This window comes from Phocoena phocoena, chromosome X (assembly GCF_963924675.1).
Source record: "Phocoena phocoena chromosome X, mPhoPho1.1, whole genome shotgun sequence".
Taxonomy (NCBI): Eukaryota; Metazoa; Chordata; class Mammalia; order Artiodactyla; family Phocoenidae; genus Phocoena; species Phocoena phocoena.
In genome coordinates this window covers 33,476,997-33,501,782 of record NC_089240.1, presented here as the reverse complement: position 1 = coordinate 33,501,782, position 24,786 = coordinate 33,476,997, and the positions used below count along the sequence as shown (strand labels likewise).

Here is a 24,786-nt window from a genome sequence, read left to right as displayed (position 1 = left end):
AACTGAGTCTTGGAGAGGTTAAGCAATTACTCCACACATGCGTGCGTGTGTGTGTGCATACACGACAGAGTTAGTACATGACAAAGTCAGGATAAAAACAGAATTGTCTGCTTATCCAAAGCCTACACTCATGCTAGTTTCTCACATTGCTTATTCATCACTTCACCAAGATCAAATTGTCACAACCAGGCAGGTTCTACATGGAGAGAATGTAGAAGAAGGATGCTATCAAGAAGACGATAACGAAAGGATCAGAGACCTGAGAGTTCGTTTCTTACAATTCGATTAAGAGAGCTGGAAAATTTTCTGGGTAGGAGTCCTTCGATACTACACAGAAACAGAGCCTGCTGCTTCTTTCTAGAAGCAGTACTTTGAATAAATTATAGTACTATGGACGCTGCTCAGGAGGGGTCTATGACTGTGCCTTTTGAGTCTAACAACAAGAAAATAAAATTTTGTGATTAAGTACATTGATACAATTTGAAATTCTCAGTTCCTTGGTGATTTACCTGAGTCCTCCTATCTCGGGTGCTACAGTTCTACATTTGACAACAGTTAAATATATTCATACCTTTCCCAAGTGATGCTACTTATTCTCAGAAGTCCAACTTAGAAGGGTCTTAGAGACCTACCCAGTGATCCTGCCCTGTGTTCATAGGTTCTCTACTCTTACAACAATACAACCACAAAAATCTCTCTCCCTCCTGTTTTAGGTAAAATCTCCTTAAAAAATAAAGGCTAGGACTGAATCTTGCAGAAAGGAGCCCAGACGTTATGATCCAAGGGGATTTATGTGCGTATTTCTGCTTGTGTCTGTGCTGAAGGTCCTCTCAGACCCAGGTAGTTTTGGAGAAGTCCCCATCGTGGATTAGCCTTGCTAGGACCCATTGGGTGCCAACTGTTTTAGACATTATGTAAAATCTGACATAAAATACATGAATCTTCACCTCTTAAATAGAAAGAGGATAAAAGCTTCCTCAAGCCTAAATTAGAGAAATTTAAAGTTCAATTAAGAAAGAGCTATTTCTGATCCCGATATCTTGTTACTGATATTTAAATTAGAAGTATTAGAAATCAGTGCTACCAAACCTTGAAGCTGAACTCGGCTTAGGGGGAAACCGACAAGAAAAAGATACATCTATCTTGTTCTAATAGGGCCCGAAGTATGGGGAATATGACACTGTCTGGGGAGCTTGAAAATTCTGAGTTACTTGAAAGACACATTCCCTAGGGTAAAAAAAGAGTGTCATTTACTTTAGCTTATGAGATGCTTTTTAAAAGCCTTCTGTTTTGTTATCTCTAATTTCATGCTGGCCCAAAACCCTGAAAATGGCTTCCTAGATATATCCATTTCTAGATAAAGAATCCAAGGATAGGGGACAGAGACTCTAATTTAACGAGTCGCCTTTCTGGTTTACAGAGAAGTCTCCCAGGAGTTGGAGCCCGGAAAGAATTTCCCAGGATTCAACCTTCCCAGAGCAGGCTGACAAGGTTGAGCCTGTGCCTCCCTGGGTAAATGAATGCTCCCCTAAAGACCAGCCGAAGGCAGCATTAACCTGAGAGTTTCGACACTCGCTGGGACAACGAGGCTAGGGCGTAACATGACACAGAGGTGGCATGACATTCGTTCTGCGGTTTACGCGCTGTCCTAACTTCTTTCGGTTATTTCAGATCTGAAATAAGTATGGAAGGGACAGGCAAGGGAGGTTGTACTTAGAAAGTGACACGCGCCTGTTAAATGGGAAAGAGGCGTTAAAAAGGAGAAACAAAAGGGAAAAAAGCTGTACGTGGCTCAACCTTCCAGTTTTGGGTGATCCCCAAATGCAATGCCTTTGTCAACACCGTCTTATGTGAGCTGGGTGGCCCTCACCCTTGGTTGCACATCAGAAACACCCGGGGAGGTTTTAAACATCCCCATGCCCAGGCCACACCCAAGACTAACCACATCAGAGCCTCCGGGCACGGGATCTAGGCATCCATGTGTTTTACCACGGCTCCCGCATCCCCTACCACCAGCCAAAGCTGACAAACACTGGCCTAAACTGTGAGGAATGGAAGGACGCTTTCTGTGTCGGTGAGTGAATGTATGGCTCCAGGGGTCAGCAAACTATGGCCCCTGTATCGAATTGGCCAACCACCTGTTCTTGTAGAGCCCACGAGCTAAGAGTGGTTTTACATTTTCAAGTGGTTGGAGAAAAAAAAAAACCCAAAACTCAAAAGAAGAATATTTTGTGATGTGAAAATTATGTGAAGCTCACGTTTCAGTGCCCATAAATAATTTTTTATTGTAGTGCAGGCATGCACATTCACTTTTTGGTTTGTGTTCAGCTGCTTTCATGCGCCTGCCAACTACAAATTGGCGCTTGCCATCTGCCTCTACAAGGATGACGTCACTGACCACTGCAGCCGCTGATCTCCAACACCCCCTGAAAGGAATTCAAGGTGGAGATCAGGAGTGAGGCCCTCTGTGCTCTGGGACAAACTGGCAGAACAGCTCTTCAGAGAGTTAGATATTCTCAGGAGAAGATTTGATGAGCCCAATTCTTGCATCTCTTTGTATCTAGGAAAGCACTAGAATCCTTCATGGTGACGTCTGCTCCTCGTGACTAGCAGCCAGCCTCTGCCAACATGTGTGCTTCACTGCACGTCCCCCTTCCCTAAAGTCACATAGTACACTGACCTTCCGCCTGCCTCTCTGGAGCACTTCCTCAGAGCTCTCTGAAATGCCGTCTCCAAGACGACAGACCTCATTTTGCCCCCGGTAAAACTTAACTCACAACTCTCAGGTTGGGCACTTTTTTTCAGTCGACACTACAACAGCACAGTGAGTAGTTGAGACAGAGACCATCTGGCTCACAAAGCCAAAAATATTAACTATCTGTACCTTTACAGAAAAGTTTGTCGGCCCCTGTGTGTGTCTCCATTTAAAAGCCAAACTCTTTCGAGAGGTCAACACACCCCAAAGGAATGAATTTCTAGTACTGTGTGTGTGTGTGTGTGTGTGTGTGTGTGTGTGTGTGTGTGTGTTATACTTAGGCACAAATGAACCATGCTAAGAGCTCTTGAACTCTGAATTAGAGAACCAGATAAAAATGGAAGAAGTGGAAAGTCAATAAGCAGTTTCTCTGGCTGCAGTTTCCTCTGAAGCCACTAGCTTTCTGTGGCTGAATTACACATATTTTCCTTCCTTTTCCTTTTTGGAGAAAGGACAAATATAATACAATGTGGTAGGTACTCAGTGAAATCTTGTTCGATGAATCTTAGTGTTAAGTGTATAAAGAGGCTTCATCATTTGATTTACTAAAACAAAAGCTGATTTGTTTGATGGTTTGTAAATGTTTACGGTTTCCTCAATGAATCTGTTTCCTTTAAAAAGGCTCTCTAAAATGGAGCAGACAGTCATCATGAAGGAAGGACTCTGGGTATGAGGGAAAAGAAAATTAAGAACAGGTAGAACTCTCAGTCTGATAATATTTTGGTCGTTTACAATCACAACAAAATTCTGTTCCCATGTCTAGTTTCTAAAGAATGGCTGGGGCTTCCCTGGTGGCGCAGTGGTTGAGAGTCCTCCTGCCGATGCAGGGGACACGGGTTCGTGCCCCGCTCCGGGAAGATCCCACATGCCGCGGGGCAGCTGGGCCCGTGAGCCATGGCCGCTGAGCCTGCGCGTCCGGAGCCTGTGCTCCGCAACGGGAGAGGCCACAACGGTGAGAGGCCCGTGTACCGCAAAAAAATAAAAACAAAAACAATAAAGAATGGCTGGAAGCCACTTGGATGAGAGGCCAGCAGCCATGCAAAACCCTGGGTGGACGATAAGTCAGAGCAAGAAAACCAAGTGCCCTCCCCCGCTAGACAGCAAGGAAAGCAAGTGTTTAGCTGAACTTAGCTTTCAGCAACTAAATGGAACAAGCACTTACTCTGTACTTAGTAGTTCGGATTTGCTAAACTCTTGTTCTACCTGTAATGCTACGTTGTTTATAAGAAAAAAGTTACCCAGGAATCCAAAGCCATCCATATCCTGGTCCAATGAAGCTCTCCATCTCATCTCTTGTAAACCACATTTCAATTTTACACTCTAAAAATCCTGAACTGTTTGTTTTCTAGCACATGCAAAATTGCTTTATGCCTCTTTTCCTTTGCACTTTCTAGTTCCTCTATCTAGAATGTTCTTCTTACCTCTCTTCACCTGGCCAAGTCCTCCTCACGCCTTCAAACTGCTTAGGGACCATCTGCATGAAGCTTCCCTGAATCCTCTGGAAGGTTAAATGCCTATCTCTGGTTTTCCCATAGCACACAGATATCTTTTTAGCATGACACCATACTGTCTTGAAGTTATTGGTTTAGTCATCCCAACCTTCCCTGCCAAATTGGACGTTCACGAACGGGTGGAAAAGTAGCATTAGCTAAGATCTTCCACATTTACCACTTGGCATATAGTACTAGGCTAATAATGTTGGCAGAGCTTTGTGTTGAATTCATTTGTATAAATAAAATGCATAGGCGGGAAACAAGTGGAGAAATGACAAGATAACAAGGAGGTGGCTTCCGGCTTACAATCATCTGGCCACAAGGATGAGCAAGTCAAAAACCCAGTTTAGTTCAACCTAAGTATAGTGTCAAGGGTCTGGCTGAACTCCCGATCTCCATACTGCCTCACATTATTGATGTTATAATAAGGAACGTCTCGGGCTTCCCTGGTGGCGCAGTGGTTGAGAGTCCACCTGCCAATGCAGGGGACACGGGTTCGTGTCCAGGTCCGGGAAGATCCCACATGCCGCGGAGCGGCTGGGCCCGTGAGCCACGGCCGCTGAGCCTGCGCGTCCGGAGCCTGTGCTCCGCAATGGGAGAGGCCGCGACAGTGAGAGGCCCGCGTACCGGAAAAAAAAAAAATACACAGAACAAGATCATCATTAATAATTAGAAGTTTCCTATCAGTCCTCTTTCTTCTTTAAATCATATTTCCAGTCCACTTCCCCAAAGAGTTGTATCCCAATGTAATACATATTTATGCTATAAAGTCTTTTATTAACCATTCTGTCATACTTCTATATGACAAATACACCCAGGTGGTTTTAAATTCAATTTTTAAAACAATTTTCTGTGACTATAAGGTTGTCAGTATTTTTTAAAATCCTTTAGATTGAGTTATAGCTACAATCACTAATAATAAAGATACCTAGTAATAACCAAATTGCCTAAATATATGAAACTTTTGGTAAATAATTATTAAACATACCCAGTAGATTTTTGGAAATGAATCTATGAATGAGATGGCTGAGTAAGTGTATGATGATACCTTGATTAAAGGAGGATTTCAGTCATTAAATATTTTGAATTCTGTTTCGATTTGGCATAAATGTGTCTTAGAGGAAAACAGAGGCAGAACACTCTGACATAAATCACAGCAAGATCCTTTTTGACCCACCTCCTAGAGAAATGGAAATAAAAACAAAAATAAACAAATGGGACCTAATGAAACTTCAAAGCTTTTGCACAGCAAAGGAAACCATAAACAAGACCAAAAGACAACCCTCAGAATGGGAGCAAATATTTGCAAATGAAGAAACTGACAAAGGATTAATCTCCAAAATTTACATGGAGCTCATGCAGCTCAATAACAAAAAAACAACCCAATCCAAAAATGGGAAGAAGACCTAAATAGACATTTCTCCAAAGAAGATATACAGACTGCCAACAAACACACGAAAGAATACTCAACATCATTAATCATTAGAGAAATGCAAAACAGAATTACAATGAGATATCATCTCACACCAGTCAGAATGGCCATCATCAAAAAATCTAGAAACAATAAATGCTGGAGAGGGTGTGGAGAAAAGGGAACACTCTTGCACTGCTGGTGGGAATGTGAGTTGGTACAGCCACTACGGAGAACAGTATGGAGGTTCCTTAAAAAACTACAAATAGAACTACCATATGACCCAGCAATCCCACTACTGGGCATATACCCTGAGAAAACCATAATTCAAAAAGAGTCATGTACCAAAATGCTCATTGCAGCTCTATTTACAATAGCACGGAGATGCAAACAACCTAAGTGTCCATCATCGGATGAATGGATAAAGAAGATGCGGCACATATATACAATGGAATATTACGCAGGCATAAAAAGAAACAAAATTGAGTTATCTGTAGTGAGGTGGATGGATCTAGAGTCTGTCATACAGAGTGAAATAAGTCAGAAAGAGAAATAAAAATACCGCATGCTAACACATATATGTGGAATCTAAGAAAAAAAAATGTCATGAAGGACCTAGGGGTAAGACAGGAATAAAGACACAAACCTACTAGAGAGTGGACCTGAGGACACGGGGAGGGGGAAGGGTAAGCTGGGGCGAAGTGAGAGAGTGGCATGGACGTATATACACTACCAAATGTAAAATAGATAGCTAGTGGGAAGCAGCCGCATAGCACAGGGAGATCAGCTCGGGGCTTTGTGACCACCTGGAGGGGTGGGATAGGGAGGGTGGGAGGGAGGGAGACGCAAGAGGGAAGAGCTATGGGAACATATGTATATGTAAAACTGATTCACTTTGTTATAAAGCAGAAACTAACACCATTGTAAAGCAATTATACTCCAATGAAGATGTAAAAAAAAAAAAAAGAACTGGAGAAAACTGGAATGTGCTTGGGCAGGGGATGCTGGGGGGTATATGAGAAATTGGTTGGTTATCAGAAGGTACAGGTTCCCATGGTTAAATGCTTGCCATATCCCCCAATGTCATGATAGAAATGCTGCTGAGAAGCACAGCAGCATCCTTTATCCATTTGTTACTGAACAGAATAAAATTTCACTTCCAAGTTCCACTTTTCCTTTCTGTGTTTTAGGGGACACTACTGATGTCGCACCCAGATCCCCTCAGATCCATTGTACCAGGCTCCACACAGGCATCCCTAGCTTCTGGGTGCTTTTCTGCTAATGGCTTGCACCTATGACCTTCAGAGATTTGCCTTTAGCATTGGAGGCCAAGACATGCCTTAAGGTGTGCCTCGCCTGACCCTCAGTTAAATCTGAATTTCAGATAAACAATCAAGGAGTTTTTAGTATAAAAATATACTACTATTTACATAGTATATGAAAATAAGATTTCATGAAACATGCTTTTTAAAAAGTCCTGTATCTGGAACTAAAACTTACCTGGGCATCCTGCGTCATTATTTGCTAAATACGGAAACCCTGTCTAAGGGAACCGACAGACAATGACTGATTGGGACAGAAGTGCAATGGTTCAGCTGCTCAAAATGGAAAAACCTTGGGGACACTTTCTGTTCCAGAATCCCTTGCAGGATCAGGCTGAGTTCTCAAACTCAGACCTCACCTGAGATAGCACATCGCTTATCTTCCTCCGTTGCTTTATTCTGTCTTTCTTATTCCCTTACTCGTTCCTCCTGGAATCATTTCAATTAACAAATTCCTCACTTAGGAATCCCTGCCTGAGGGTTCGTTTCTAGGAGAGTAAGATTTAAGATAGGTATCTCGCCAATCACACCGTATGGACAAGTCATTGAAGTGAAAGGAATTAGGAATCACTGCCCTGAAGAGCATTCTGTTTATTAATTATATTTCACATTTACATTCTTTTTAAAAAATCTCATCTGCCTCATGTGTCAAGCCCCTAGCAACCAGTGAAGAGCCATTTGCCATGTTCCTCTGAGAGACTGCTGAGGCTTGACTAAGCCATTCACATATTTCCCTGCTTTGAAACTACTGAGAAGAAATAAACTCTAACCAGGCATCTACTAAAACATCATTTCTACTCTGATATGTTATGAGTTTTAAAAAAGGATGCCCAAGCCCACTGCTTCAGGAAAAGAGCAACAAACTATGAAGAAACATGCACTGAGGAAGAGAAAGGGGAATTAATTGCTAAGCTAGGTCAGGTAATAGACCAAAGAGACCAGAATCTTGCATTTCTCTTTTGGGGAACGTGCTGTTCCACATTAAAAAGGATTTATAGGGAGGCTGCAATTCTGCTTGCAGAACCTAAGGAGAAAAGAGTCTGCCAGCTTTACCACTTGGCTTTGCAGAATTATTGCAGCTCCAAGCAAACAAAAAGAAGCTAACATCTTTACGTGATGGGACTGAAGAAAAGATGGGCCACCTCCTGCCCCAACTTTTCTAAGGAATAATTTGGGGATAAGGTAATTCATCTTGCTATGGCAGTCCATTAATGAGTCATCACTGTGATAAATACATGTTCTAGGAAAAGGACATGTTGTTCTACTGATCTCCCAAACATCCTCACTCTCTTCCTTCATGCGAAAACATTGTTCTTGGCATGCTTCAGCCAAAGCACCCTGACTGCTATATTCTATCTATAAACCATCTCGGGTATTTACAATTTAAAATATAAAATCTACTTAGGGATGACCTTCCAGTTTACAACAAGAAAACCCCTGGGTCCATACACCAGTCTTTGGTGAAACAAGTCCGTATGGCTTTATAGCTTTAACTGCATGGGTCCGTTTATACACGGACTTTTCTCCCACAGTAAATACTATAGTACTACACGATACACAGTCGGGTGAAGCCCTGGATACAGAGGAACCGTGGATAGAGAGGGCTGACTGTCAAGTTATACTCGGATTTTTGACTGGGCAGTGTGTGTGTTGGGGGGTGGTCGGCCCCCTAACCCCTGTGTTATTCCACAGTCAACTGTATTTATACCCAGCAGTAGTTAAGACTCAAGGAATAAACCTAGGCAGGTAGATTCTGAAAGAACGGCGTAAGCAATGTGATGCTGGAGAGCATGCCCCTTACTCTTGTTGAGTAACTATAAGACAAATTAATTTAAAATGCAATAATTTAATGTTTGTTGGGCCAGGAGACTGTAAGTGTTTTTAACGGGGGACTCCATCTTTCCTCGTTATGTATATATATTTTCCCTTTTAAATGCCAGCCTGAAATATGAACCAAGAGGGTTCCTCCACCGAGTCCCCACTAGGCTGAACAAAAATAGCAACACTGGGCTTCCCTGGTGGCACAGTGGTTAAGAGTCCGCCTGCCGATGCAGGGGACGCGGGTTCGTGCCCCGGTCCGGGAAGATCCCACGTGCCGCGGAGCGGCTGGGCCCGTGAGCCACGGCCGCTGAGCCTGTGCGTCTGGAGCCTGTGCTCCGCGGTGGGAGAGGCCACAGTAGTGAGAGGCCCGCGTACCGCAACAAACAAACAAAAAAATAGCAACACTAAGCGAGATGCTTAGCATCTCTAAATAATCTTGATCACTGACTGAGAGTCAGGAATTCAGCAATCAAAACCCAAAATGAGCTTTTTTCTTTATATAAAGTTTTCGTGGGACACGACAGAGGGCTACCCCAAGGGAAGTCAAAGGAAATGACTTCAAGGACAAACGCAACCAGGGTTTAAAGTATTTTTTTTATCATAAAGGAAATAAATCTACATTCTTAAAAATTTGGAAAAGAGTGAATACAGTGATAATCTTTTTTTTTTTTTTTTTTTTTTGCGGTTCGCGGGCCTCTCACTGCTGTGGCCTCTCCCCCTGCGGAGCACAGGCTCCAGACGTGCAGGCTCAGCGGCCATGGCCCAATGGCCCAGCCTCTCCGCGGCACGTGGGCTCCTCCCAGACCGGGGCACGAACCCGCGTCCTCCGCATCGGCAGGCGGACTCGCAAACACTGCGCCACCAGGGAAGCCCCAGTGATAACCTTTTGATAGTGGATGAGAAGTGATTTATTTTATGCTTATTTTTTTCTGTGCAGTTTTACATAAAGTGACACTGGTTTAGAGGAATGCTACGGGGCAGGGGTCCGGTAGCGGTCCGCAGCCTGTTAGGAACCAGGCCACACAGCAGGGGGTGAGCAGCCAGCAAGCGATTGAAGCTTCATCTGCCGTTCCCCATCGCTTGAGTTACTGTCGGAACCCCCGGGGAAAAACTGTCTTCCACAAAACAGGCGCCTGGTGCCAAAAAGGCTAGGGACCGCTGCTGTAGGGAAAAAGGTATCAGTATGAGAGTACCTGTGCTCTTAATGAAACATGAGGGTAGATCTTTTTTCTCATCGTTGCCTTTGATAATACACCGGTCGTGAAAATAAGCCTTGACTTATGCCCCAACAGGATAAAGAACATCAAGCCTGATACGAAATGACTACGCTCTTAGCTATCCTTTCTCTCTTTACTTTTCTTGACAAGGTGATAGCTCTATGCACAGGAGGTTTGAGGAGCTGGCCCACTGACAACCAGTTAGAGGTGGTGGAACTAGAAAGAAGTGGAATTTATGGAAATTCTCTGAGGCAATTCAAATGAAATTATTTTTAATTTTTTGAAAGCTGCAGGGGACTTCCCTGGTGGCACAGTGGTTAAGAATCCACCTGCCAATGCGGAGGACAGGGGTTCGAGCCGTGGTCTGGGAAGATCCCACATGCTGCAGAGCAACTAAGCCCGTGTGCCACAACTAACGAGCCTCCGCTCTACAGCCCGTGAGCCACAGCTACTGAGCCCGCGAGCCACAACTACTGAAGCCCGCGTGCCTAGAGCCTGTGCTCCGTAACAAGAGAAGCCACTGCAATGAGAAGCCCGCACACCGCAACGAAGAATAGCCCCTGCTCGCCACAACTAGAGAAAGCCCGCGCGCAGCATCAAAGACCCAACACAGCCATAAATAAATAAATAAAGTTATATTTTAAAAAAAGCTGCAAGGAATGTATGACACTTAGAGGTTTCTTCTTCAGAAGCTTAAACAGAAAAATATCAAGAAATCAATGAAAATAATTTATTTTCCTGGATCTCTCCATCTGAACTGCAGCCCTGAGTCCCAAAACATCAAGTCTCAGCCATGCAGGTAACACAGATGATTTCAATAGCTATAATCCCAGAAGTGTAAGTGCTTTCCATTTCAACTAAAATGCATCCTCCTGGCTTTTCACATTATGCGTTAGATCTCCGAGAGGGAATACTTTACAGGTGTCCAGAAGCACTGTTTGGATGGAAATTCATCAACCTTATCCTCAGGCTATCCCATTGGCCAATCTGTATGTGTCTTACCTGTCTGAACCAGGGGCTGACTTTAAACTCCGAAAATTTTGGCTGTCCAAGTCCAAGCTGTAGCTCCGCCCACTTTCAGTTTTTGAAGTTACAATTTCTCCTCTGGTTGCTGATCTGAACTTGCTAAGAAGAAATCTGAAATTATACACACACACATATATATATATATATATATATATATTTAAAAGCAAGACAAGAAAGCATTTAAACATATCATTTCAAAAATACCATTTCTTGGGCTTCCCTGGTGGCTCAGTGGTTGAGAGTCCGCCTGCCGATGCAGGGGACACGGGTTCGTGCCCCAGTCCGGGAAGATCCCACATGCCGCAGAGCGGCTGGGCCCGTGAGCCATGGCCGCTGAGCCTGCGCATCCGGAGCCTGTGCTCCGCAACGGGAGAGGCCACAACAGTGAGAGGCCTGCGTACCGCAAAAAAAAAAAAAAAAAAAAAAAAAAAAACCCATTTCTTGTACTTTCAACAGTAAGTAATTCTTCTTTCAAGCAGACTTGGGGCTGAGAAATTCTGGACAGTCCCCAGGGCTTCTGCAGTAGAGTGTCAAAGGTTCTGGTAGGCTCCCAAGGCTGTACCAGTTGCTGGTAAGCCAGGCCTCTGTCCCTCCTAAGAAGAAGACCATTGACTTTGGGGACTCGCCACTGTCACCTGAGAATGGAGAAGCAACGCTTGGGCAGAGCCTGTTTATAGGATACTGAGAAAAGGGAGCTTGAACTCACCTTGCTCAGAGAGGAGAGCTAGGGTGATCCTCTGAGAGCAACTGAGGTAGCAACTTACTAGACTGCAACTCCCTGAGAGCAGCAACTCTGTTCTTCTTGTTCCCTGCTAGGTCCCCTGAGTTTAGAGAGATGCCTGGCACGTACTAGAACCCAGACAATTCTTGTGGAATAAGTGACGGCACCCATGTCCCTGGGGTAATAAGTTTGAACAATGGAATGGCTCACACCAGATGAAATTTGATCGCATGCCCATTGCACTAAATTACCAGGAACTTAAAAAGAGCTTTTCAGAAACCAAGATTCAAGTCACAATCCAGGCTACCAAAGGCCTGAAACATGGATCTTTCCAAATGCACTTGGATTAAAAAACCAAAGCTATATTCTTTTTGTGATGGTATCTGGAGAGACTAGTTCATTTACTTTACAGGCTCCAGTTTTCTCAGGGGGAAAAAGTATTCCAGAGGTACTGGGACAATCTTAATAGAATCTGCCAAGTTGTTTCTGTTTCAAAGACCACTAGAACAATGTCTTGTCAAAGTCTCAGAAGCTTCAATCTAACTGGAAAATTACATTTTTGGTGAGAATAGCAGTTAATATAATGTCCATTTATGCTGCTCTGAGAACCACCTTGCGCATGTCCTTACCTCTGCAGGGCTGCTTATGGTGTCTCCTCCACCTGGAATCACTGTTCCTCCTCTTTTGTTATCCTGGCCCCATCCATCTTTCAAAGTCCTCATCAAGTCCCACTTAGAATTTCATGTCTTTCCCAATGGCCCCTGTGCCCTCCCGACATCAATGATCTAAGCCACTTATTTAATATTTAATTAATTATTGGGACTTCCCTGGTAGTCCAGTGGTTAAGAATCTGCCTTCCAATGCAGGGGACATGGGTTCGATCCCTGGTTAGGGAACTAAGATCCCACATGCTGTGGGGCAACTAAGCCAGCATGCTGCAACTACTGAACATGTGAGCCACAACTAGAGAGCTCGTGTGCCACAACTACAGAGCCCACGCACGCTGGAGCCCATATGCCACCACTAGAGAGACGCCCGGAAGAGCCCGCATGCCGCAACTAAGACCCAGACCCAATGCAGCCAAAAAATAAATAAATAAATAAATAAATTTAAAATTTAAATTATTTATTTCCATATTCTATCTCTTGTAGTTAACTCCTTGTCTTGTTGTTTTAGAAAGGCTTTCAGGCAGCTCATATTGTCGTCTTATGTTTTTCTAAAATCCTTCTTTGTACAAATTAACTTTTCAGGTGTGGACCTTTGAACCTTTTCTTCCTGACTAGGTGTTATATTCCTTGAAGACAGAAGCATCAGATGCCAGTTTTGAGTTCTAGCAGGGCTCACTGTTGTCTCCTAGCTCCAAGCCCACCATTCTGTAACCCACACAGTGATGCCTGGCCTGGGGTCTGTGCACTACAGCTCCTAGAAGCACCTGTGGGCTCTGATTGTTCTCGATGGGCCAGGCACCATGCTGGATACTGTAGCACAAAAGCAAAAAAGACACTGGGCCAGCACTAAAGGAGCTTACAATTAAACGGGGGTGGTACTGAGCGAGACCAGTTCATTTACTTTACATTCTTGTGTAAGGAGGGGCTTTGTGTCAGAGCGCATCAAGTAACAAGTGACGCATGGGCACAAGGCACTGTGGGAGCCTCGAGGAGTGACAAATGGGTTTAACGTGGTAGGAAGACTCAACACATAGGATGTATGGTCCCTCTAGGCTATCTTTCCCGTTCATCTCTGCTAATTAACAAAGACATGGTTAGTCATGAGTCTTTGAGTCAAATGACATTTAGGTTTCATGTCTACTCACAGTTCCAGATTCTTTAAAAAACAAAACAAAACAGAACAAAATGGACTTTCTGTAGTGACAGATGAAGGCTCAAGCACTGGCAGCCCCTCACGTTGGCTTCTGCTGAGAACGAAGCCACACTACCCAGAAAGAACCATAAAGCCACTTGGTGTAGATTAGGATTCTCACTCCCTCGGCCACAAAACTGGCCACCAGTTGCCTGAGAAATGGAGACTGCAACAGGCAGGGCTGTAAGGCTACAGTTTGCTTTTTGGGTCCTTATGACCTGCATTTTGGGGGCCACTTGACTCTCCCTGATGGAACCTTCTCACTCCGAGTTTCCCAGCGCCTCCCTGAATCTTGCGTCCCTGTGTGCCTCCCATTCCTATTCCCAGCACTTGACACATATTTGCTTTCTGAATGAAGTCAGTGAGGTGGGCAAATGATTTCTTCCTTAAGGAGGCCCGCATTTCAAAGAGGGGAGACAATGTTTTAAGCCCTCTTAATACATCTCTGATTTGGAGGTTTCAGTTTGCGTCAGCACTCAGGTTGGGTGCGGGGCGGGTATGTTGACCCTACAACAAAGGCAGTTGTCACCTCCTTACAGACAAGACTGGCCCTAGCATGAAACCTTCTACCCAGAAGTAAAGGACCAGATATGTCAAGTGAAAGAAAAACTCTTACAGGTTCAGGTCAGAAGGGACCTTTATCTAAAGCTGAAAGTAATTAAAACTGCATTTCCTGAGAATGATAGGAGAAGGTTACCTCGGATGAGTCTCTGACCTTCTCTGGGTCACTTAGGTGACGTTAGACTTGAGAAACTAAGGCATCTATTTCACAGGTGACTGGAACAAAGATCAAAGATTCCCTTGAAGAGGCTGGGTCTTACCCCTTTTTCCTGGGCGCATCGTGGCTGGCCTTCCACCCAGCAGAAAGCGAAGCGTCAGACTTTTCTGCATTCTGGTGGGTTTGTTCTTGGCTTTGTATTTCTTCAGCTCCTCATGAAAGACAACCAGAAGACAAATTTACATATGAAGTGGCCAGAAATGAGAGCAATTTTCTATTCTTCATTCACTTTCCTACATTAGCAGAGGACACAGAAGTCTAAAAAATTGGCAGTGATGTGCCCATCCATGTTTCCCGGTCACGCACTTATTTCTAATCTGTTGAGTGTTCCACAGTTAAGTGAGGACTAAGATTGGGGCTCATCTGTGGGAGTTTTGCTGAGATAAGCTTTCTAGGGGTGACTGCAATGGAGCAACTATACATAATCCCTCTGCAAATATTTTTAGGGAAGGGGAGCCTGGTTCATGAGAACTCCAGATCCCTAGAGACTGAATTCTAGCATGGGATTCTAGAAACGATACCCTGATTTTTGAGCACATAAGCCAGACTTCCTGGGAGGGCCAACACCTGTGGACACACCTCGTGACTTGAGAGACAGTCTACACTTTGGAAGGTGCTGAGGTTTGAGCGGAGGAAGCAGCCAGAGCTAACTGCTTACTTCTAACTCCACTCTGTCCCACTGTGGCATCAGACCTGACGTTACCCACCTGGGAAAGCCCTTCCTTGCTACTGTGACACCCAGAAGTGGCACTGGAATCAGGTCCAAGCCTCCCAGCCCTACCCGCCAGACTTAAAAATCAGGGCATTTGTCTCCAGTGTCTGAAAGGGAAGATACCCCAGGAACAGACCAAAAGACACCTGCTCCACCTTTTACTACAGCATACCTGAGAAACATGATCCTAAACACAGGTTCACTCAATATTTAACCAATTAAATTGTAGTCTCAACGCACAGAGTAATGTTCTCAAGGTGGGGTGTTATTTGCGTTTGGTGACAGTATAATTCCTCATTGAGTGAAACCGTCTTGTGCAATTTCAGGCCATTTAGCATCTCTAAATGCCATTAGTTCCCCCATAGTCATTGAGACAACCAAAAATGCCCCCTTGCATATCTCAACACTCGCCTAGCTTGATGGAGGGGGGGGCACAGTACAAAATATCAGCCCCTGGTTGAGAATCACTGGATGAGAAAAAGCAGCATTTAAATGAAATCTGAAACACATCCTGTTGAAAAACCAAGGATTGCTTTCACAATGTGAATCATGTAATTCACCTGTTTTATGTTACATTCTTAAATGTTTAGTAAAATATTGGAAGTGCATTCAGGAAAAGACCCGTCTGTGATGAAGATAAATGCCTCCTCTGAAAATCTCAGTGTGTCACATATATGAAAAATCACTGTGGGTTTTATTTTCTACCGACTTCCTCTTCCCTTGTATGAACTGCAGATTTAGATTTCATGCCACTGAGTTTTGAAATGACCCAAGGGATTCAGGAAATTCAACTGTTCTCATTTGCTACATAATATAGGGAAGTTATTTAGCCTGCCAAAATGAAGGTTAAAACAGTTTTGCTTTAGTTACCTGGACTTCTTCTTAAGATGGACTGTCGGACAACATCAGTGCCCAGAACACTGACATGCTTGAAACGCTTTGCCTTTTCTTCAAAAAACCATTCACCAGTTACAATCCTTAGCTGCCTACTCAAAAGAAAAGAGGACAGCATTGAAATTCAATTCTTTAGCCAAATAAACTCTCAAAAATCCTTAATTAAGTAAAAAAATAGCCTATAGTTATTTATCGCCTATAGGCTAAAAAATAGCCTATAGTTATTTACAGAGTCCATCTCAATCTTTGGAGTATATTATGGTGATCATAGTGGCCACTATTAGTTGCATACGTACTATGTACCAGGTATCTGCTAATTGCTCTTCATACTCAGTATACTTTTATCCACATAACAACCCTCTGTAAACATTATTATCCCCATTTTATAGATGAGGAAACTGAGACTTAGAGCAACAAAATGATGTGTCGCACACGTAAAGCCAGGATCCCATCCCAAGCAGTCTGGCCTATAACTCAAGTTCTTTTTTTTTTTACATTTATTTTATCCAAGTATAGTTGATTTATAATGTTGTGTTAATTTCTGCTATACAGTAAAGTGATTCAGTTATACATATATACATACATTCTTTCTCATATTCTTTTCCACTGTGGCTTATCACAGGGTATTGAATATAGTTCCCTGTCCTACACAGTAGGACCTTGTTGTTTATCCATTCTATTTATAACAGTTTGCATCTGCTAATCCGAAACTCCCAACCCGTCCCTCCCCCCTCCCTTGGCAACCACAAGTCTGTTCTCTATGTCTGTGAGTCTGTTTCTGTCTTGCAAACAAGTTCATTTGCGTCATATTTTAGATTCCACATATAAGTGATATCATATGATATTTGTCTTTCTCTGTCTGGCTTCCTTCACTTAGTATGATAATCTCTAGATCCATCCATGTTGCTGCAAATGGCACTATTTCATTCTTTTTTATGCTATAGCTCAAATTCTTAACCACTGCATCAGTGGTTAAATAATCTTTAATGACAACAGTGGGCAACAAATAAAGGTTTTGAATTATAAAGGGGCCATGATCAGACTCTGTTTTCTTTCTTTCTTTCTTTTTCTTTTGGCCATGATGCACGGCATGCAGGATCTTAGTTCCCTGACCAGGGATAGAACCTGTGCCCCCCTCAGTGGAAGCACGGAGTCTTAACCACTGGACCACCAAGGGTGTCCCAATCAGACTCTGTTTTAGCACGATACCTTGATGTAATATAATGACTGAGTTAGAGTAAAGAGAGAATGGGACAAAGAGACAGGTTGGCCATGGCAACAGTCCAGGAGAGAGATGGCAAAACCCGAGCTAGGGCAATGGCAAGACTAATAGAGAGGAGGAGACAAATTAAAAATGTAGGTGGTAGAAGGACCTGTCTGGGTTTCACAATCAATTGAACGTTGAATGTGGAAAAGAAGGACCTTTGAATAATCACACCCATCTGCAAGAGTTACACAAACCCTTTACCCCAGTTACACAGACCTGTTTACCATTCTCAGAACATGGCCCATGTTCACTTACTACTTGTCCCAACACCTCTATGGAGGACTGTAATGGAAAATGATGAGGTTGGAAGGTAGGATTGGGTCACATAATGGGAATCTCTGAATGTCAAGTGAAGGAGTTGGAATGCCATTTTGGAGGTGCTAGGGAACTCCGGCAGTTTTTCTAAATTTCAGGTTGAATCACAGCATCTCTGGAGCATTGTGAAGGGGAGAAATCAGAAGCAGGAAGGCCAATGAAGAAGTTATTGCAACAGATAGGATAGGAAATGATGAAGATGTGAATCAGGGTACCATGGGGGCAAGAAGTGAAAAGAAAGATAAAGATACTTGGGCCACTATGAAGCAGATAGGTTAGGGGGTCCCTGGAGAAAGGGAACCAGGAAAGGCTTTCTTGACGTAGAACCCATTTTGGCCTAAGCCATTTTGTGATCTGAACCTGGCTAAAATACTTGCCCTGGAACAGGTCTCAGTAATTAATGATCTTAAGGGAGGGAATGCAGAAACTAGGGAGGAACAGTCAAGAAACAAAAGTGCAGCCTTGGGGCAGGGTCCTGGTTCCTTAAGAGATAAACATAGTATCTTTGAGTTCTGCAGGAACTAAGGCCCCCACCCAGGTGGAGGATGGAATGATAATGTCGCCCCTCCTGACTTCAGTCAACTGAAGCTTGGACTCCGTCAACTTGCCCCAATTCTATGCTGAAGCTCCCTCATGAATATGCATGTACTCTTAGCATAAAGCTTCCCCAGTTTTGCTGTTGGGGAGACACTCTTGAGAACAATCCCTGGTGTTCTCCTTACTTGCTTCAAGTAATAATAAATCCTTCCTTCTTCTCCCGATCTTTGGCTTGGCTGTGTCTACTGGCTCAACACCCACCAAGAGGCAAACCCAGTTTTCAGGTAACAACTGAGGATGAAAATCAGCAAGATCGGTGACAAGTCTGACATGGTGGCTGAAGCAAAGCCGCTAGGAGTCAAAGAGAGCTTTCTAGCCCTAGAGTATTATATCCATGAGATTCAGTACCTGGTTGGACTTAGAAATTAACAACTGGATCTTAAATATAAAAAAAAAAAATCACTCCAGAAAAATATGTCAATTTGTTCTCCACAGCAATTATCCTGAAGTACTACTGAATGTAGGAAACAAAGGTAAGTTATCTATGAAACCCTGTTCTACTACTGGGAAAAAAGTGAAAATGTCATCCTTGGAGCAAATTATTCATTGAATGACCATAGCATGTACATCTCAAATTTCCTCCCAAGTGGCTAGATCATATACTGAGAAGCAAGGATTATTGGATTAGCTCCAAAACTGTATAAAATACACCCAAACTGAATACTTGAATGGGTTAAATTATTTCTGGATACATCTTAAGTGATCTAGACTTATACATCAGTACTTATGTTGGAAATCTACGTGGTAATTGTTCAATTCTAAATTCTAAAGATGTTGCCTCTAGATTCCTGTCCCTTAATTATTCAATCAAATGCTAATCTAGGTACTGCTGTGACTGAACTTTGCAGAGGGAACTGAAGTTACCTATCAGCTGACCTTAAAATAGGGAGCTTGTCCTGGATTATCTAGGTGGGCCCACTGTAATCACTGAGCCCTTAAAAACAGAGGAAGAAGAGGAGGAAGTTGGATACTGAGATGCTGCCGAATGGGAAGTCAGACAGATTCCAAATGTGAGAAGAGGGCTCTGAGATGCAGAGGTCCATATGCAAGGATCAGAGAGACAGGCCTCTAGGAACAAAGGCTGGCTCTTAGCTAACAGCCAGTGGGGAAACAGAAGCCTCGTTCCTACAGCCACAAGGAATCAGAATCTGCCCACCAAAATGAGCTTGGAAGTGGAATCTTCCCAGAGCCTCCTGATAGGAGCTCAGCCAGCGGACACCTCAATTTCAGCCTAGTGAACCGAGAGTAGAGAAACAAGCCAAGCCAAACTAGACTCCTGAGCTACAGAACTCTGAGACTGAAACTGAGCAGGACCCTGTGGGGCTCCTGGGCACGGAAGCCTTTCTGTTGTTTCTTGTTTGTAGGGAACAGACTACAGCCTCTGTGACCTTCCCTGTGTTCCAAAGGGCAGATTCAAACAGTTGCTAATCAGAGGAGGGAGGAGATGCAGAGACAAGGGAGGAGCAGTCAAGAAACAACAGTGCAGCCTTGGGGCAGGGTCCTGGTGCCCCCTCAAGGGATACACATAACAGTATCTTTGAGCTCTTTACAGAACTAAAACCCCCAACAAATGGAAGATGTCAGCATTGTTCATTCCAGAGAAGACCACCTGAGGCCAGATTAACGGAGTGCAGGACCTGCACACACCCTAATCTTAACAGCAACCCCCTCCTTGAACCACTGCTATAAAACTCCTCACCAAATCCTCTCAGGTTGGGACAACAGTTCTTCAGGGGCATGAGCCCGCTGTGTCTCCCTTTTCCTGGTAAAGCAATAAAGCTATCCTTTTCTACTTCACCCAAAACTCTGTCTCCAAGATTCAATTCGGCACTGGTGCACAGAGGCCGAGTTTTCGGCATCAAGATCATATATTTACACTGTTCTAAGCTGCTAAATTGTGGCAATTTGCGATGGTGGCCACAGAAAACTAACAGAATCATTAAACATAAAAACCTATTTGTTTTAGTATTCAACTCAGGAAATGATTTGCATGGGTTCTAAGAAGATACCTATGAAAAATTCAGAGGAAGAATAGGGCAGAGGTAGGCAAACTATGGCTGTGGGCCAAATTCACTTCACTACCTGTTTTGTACAGCCTACGAGCTAGAGATGGTTTTTACAATTTAAATGGTTGGGGAAAAATCAAAAGCAGAAGACTTCATGACATGTGAAAATTAATATGAATTATACTCAAAAGGCAGTGTCTATTAATAAAGTTTTATTGGAACACAGCCATGCTCATTTGTTTATGTGTTGTCTCTGGCTGCTTTTCTGCTACAACTGCAAACTTGAGTAGTTACAGCAGAGACCACAGTGCCCACAAAGTCTAAAATACTTACTGTCTGGCATCTTATTTTTTAAAAAGTTTGCCAACCTCTGCAATAGGACAAAGAATTGACACAAAAAGAAACAAGAGCAAGGGGAATAATACAGATCAGCGATAGAGAACCACCTAAGAGAGGCATGCCGAAGTCTCAGCTCGTATTTTTTGTTTGTTTGAGTTGGTTTTTTTGTCTTTGTTTTTTGGTATGTTCTTGAGATATAGGGTGAGGAGGATGGCACATCGATGGCCGTTTCACGTGTGACAGGGGAAAGAGGGCCACACCAGGTCTACATGCCCCAGGAAATGGGCCTCCATATCATCTTTACCATATATGCCTAGAGCTGCCAACACCTAACACAAATAAGATCTTCCCAGAATTGTTAGTCATTACTTCTTGCTATCCTTATAAGAACAATAACTATAATCCTTATATTTGCTTGACTCAGATATGGACTTGAGTCACTTGTCGTTTCAGAACTCTGCAACATCAGAACAATCTCTTGGGATTATGCCTTTGCCACCTTCTCAAGTCCTGGAGGTAGATGGAAGGCTTAGCTGAAGAACAGGGAGCTAATGCTGAGTCAGTGTGTACCACGCACCAAGTCATGCATTAGCCACTTTACACGTGACACCTAGAATCCTCACTATAACCCATAAAGTAGCTATGTTATTCTCAATTTGCAGATGAGGAAATCAAAGCTCACACAGGTTAAATAACGTGTCCAAAGTTATACAATATTATGACAAAAACAGGATTTATACCGAAAGCCCTTTATATTTGGCAAAATTGTCAGTAAAGAACTTGTAGCTGTCAGGTATGACAAGGCTTTGAGTAAGGGTGAAAACGTACAGAAGCCAAGGAATAACATGTAGCATTTCATATGATGGGCTATGATTGTGTGTGTGTGCATGTACACGTGCCTGCAAGTGTGTCTCTGTGTTGGGGGCAGAGTGACAGGAATAAAGGAGGGGTAAAAGAGGAAAGAAAATAAACATGACACCCACTATAAAAGTTATATTCTTCTCTGCCACATCCATCTAATATTTCAGAAATACAAGGCTCAGAATAGACGCTGTGTTTCCTATAGGTCATACTCTAAAGAGTGAGTTTGACTGAAATTGAGTTACACTCATTATTTCTGATTAATGATTACTGAGTATTCAGAATTTGCTAGGCCCTAATTTTAACGTTAAACTCATGGGAGTTCAAACTTTCACTTGGAAGCTTATTTAAATGTAAAGTCAAGTTAAGTTGTCCTTAGATTTACAGGCGAAAAATAGGTAATCTTATCCTAAAAAAGAAGAACAGTGACCAAAAGATTCATTTTCTTCCTTTATCTTCTACTAGTGACCAGAGACATCTGAGATAAGACATGCTTATTAGATATGCTGAAATAAGATGAGTTTCTTTCTTACTATTCATAAGGAAACTAGAATTATTTATAAATTTATGCATTACACATCAAATATTTATTGCATTCCTACATGTGTTAAGCCCTGGCCTTATGGAGATGATGGTATATATTTATTCCTTTCTTCCCTTCCAACAGGAAAAGTAAAAAGAAACCCCTAGGCATATTATGGTGAAACTGCAGAACACTACAGATAAAGAGAACATCTTAAACGTAGCTAGAGAGGGGGAAAAAACAGATTACATACAGAGGAATGAGGATCAGGATGACAGTTGACTTTCAGTAGAAATAATGAAATCCAGAAGCCAGTGAAATGATATCTACAAAGCTCTGAGAGAAAATAACTATCAATCTAGAACTGTATATCCAGAGAAAACACTGTTTATGAATAAGAGTAAAACAAAAAAATTTTCAGTAAAATAAAAAGTGAGATAATTTACCATCAATAGGGTTTCACTAAAGGAACTTCTAAAGACTTTACTTCAAGAAGAGTTAATTAAACTAGATCTGAGATATAAAAAGGGATGGTGAAAAGTGAAATTGGTAAAACACGTGGATAAATCTAAACAAATGTTGATGTAAAACAAAAATGATAATATCTAAATTGTTGAATTGAAAAATAAGGTATGTCTAAAACATAGGACAAAAAGTATATACAATCCAGGCTGATGATATTTGGAGTTTAAGAATACCAAGTTCCTTCTACTGATTAGAAGAAGGCTATAACTAATGATTCATAAAATTAAATATGAATGTTGTGATTTCCAGGGTAACCACTAAAAATAAAAATTCATATAATATCTACACTAGTAGAGAGGATAAAATGGAATGAGAAAAATATAGTACTTCAATCTACAGATAATATAAATAAAAGCAAATATTACAGTAATTGCAATAGAAACAAATGCAAATATTGCAATTACAATGAATATAAGTAGACTAAACTCTATAGTTTAAGAAAAAATATTGTCAAATTAAACTTTAACAATTATATATTATATATGCATAGCATGTATATGTAGCACATTACACATACAGCATATATGTAGAGCAAATATTTAAATACATATAACATGTAATTTAAAATAGCAGCTACTCTATATAGAGTCTCATCTTAAGCATATGGACACAGGAAGGTTGAAAGGCAAATGGTAAAAAAATATATACCATGTGAATATTAACCAAAAGAAACTTGATATCGTTGTATGAGTAGCAGACAAAATAGACCTTAAGGTGAAAGCATTTCTAGAGATGAAGGGGGTGATAAAAAAACACCTTCAAATCAGTAAAGACTAACAGCCTAATAGAAAATTTGGCAACATATAAATAGTCATATCACAGAATAGAAACCCAAAACAGCCAATAAACCTATGAAAAGATGCTCAACCTCATTAGTAATCAGAAAAATTCAAATTAAAATCATAATAAGATATCCATTTATACCTACCAGTTGGACGACAATTAAAATTCATGATGCCAAGCGTTGGTAAGATTGTAAAGGAAACTTTTATACAATGTTCGTGGAGTTTAAATTGGTACAACGATTATAAAAAACAACTTATCATCTTATAAGGCTGAAAATGCTCATACCATTTGCCGTTCAGTTTCATTCCTAGGTGCACTCCCTACCGGAGTCTTCTCAAACATTTTTGGCAGAGGTCACAGTAAGAAACACAGCTGGTTGCCAGAGGGGAGGGGGGCGAGGGGATGAGTGAGTTAGGTGAGGGAGATTTAGAGGGTACAAACTTCCAACTACAAAATAAATGACTCAAGGGGATGAAATGTACAGCATGGGGAATATAGTCAATAATAATGTAATATCTTCATATGGTGACAGATGTAAACTAGACTTATGTTGTACACCAGGAACTAACATAGTGTTGGAGGTCAATTATGCACCAGGAACTAACATAGTGTTGGAGGTCAATTATACTTCAAAAAAAACCCCCAAACACACAGAAAAAGAGAACAGATTTATGGTTATCGGAGGCAGGGGATGGGGGAAAGGGGAATTGGAAAGAAAAAGGTATGTTTTATACCACAATCCAGAAAATAACTACACATACACACAAACACACACACAAACACACACACACGAATATATATATACTTACATACATATAATTTTATATATGATGACATTTTCTGTTTCCTTTTTTTCTTAAATGCTGGTCATGACCCGCCAATAGGTCATAGCTCACAGTTTAAAAACCTTACCCAAGGAAACTCTTGTACATGTTTGTTAGGCCATATGTACAAGAATGTCATAGCAGCATTTTTTGTAACATTATAAACTAAAACAACAAAAATCTGCATCAACAAGAAAACAGATACATTATAGAATGATACAACAGTGAAGATGAACAGAATGGTATTCACATAAACATGGATAGATTTCACAAAAAAACGTTGAGCCAAAAGAGTCACAAAGCTTTTGCACAGCAAAGGAAACCATAAACCAGACCAAAAGACAACCCTCAGAATGGGAGAAAATATTTGCCAATGAAGCAACCAACAAAGGATTAATCTCCAAAATTTACAAGCAGCTCATGCAGCTCAATAACAAAAAAACAAACAACCCAATCCAAAAATGGGCAGAAGACCTAAATAGACATTTCTCCAAAGAAGATATACAGATTGCCAACAAACACATGAAAGAATGCTCAACATCACTAATCATTATAGAAATGCAAATCAAAACCACAATGAGATATCATCTCACACTGGCCATCGTCAAAAAATCTAGAAACAATAAATGCTGGAGAGGGTGTGGAGAAAAGGGAACACTCTTGCACTGCTGGTGGGAATGTAAATTGATACAGCCACTATGGAGAACAGTATGGAGATTCCTTAAAAAACTAC

General features: G+C 42.0%; 1 protein-coding gene across 2 annotated transcripts in view; it reads right to left on the bottom strand.

Moving 5' to 3' along the window:
• The window catches only part of SYTL5 (synaptotagmin like 5), a 106,726-nt gene that overhangs the window by 33,597 nt on the left and 48,343 nt on the right, over positions 1 to 24,786 (bottom strand). For both annotated transcript variants that reach the window (XM_065900822.1, XM_065900823.1), the window contains exons 3-5: positions 15,987 to 16,102; positions 14,448 to 14,556; positions 11,022 to 11,156 (exon numbers count right to left, since the gene is read on the bottom strand). In XM_065900822.1, coding sequence (XP_065756894.1) covers positions 11,022 to 11,156; positions 14,448 to 14,556; positions 15,987 to 16,102 — 360 coding nt within the window. The remainder of the gene's footprint in view (positions 1 to 11,021; positions 11,157 to 14,447; positions 14,557 to 15,986; positions 16,103 to 24,786) is intronic.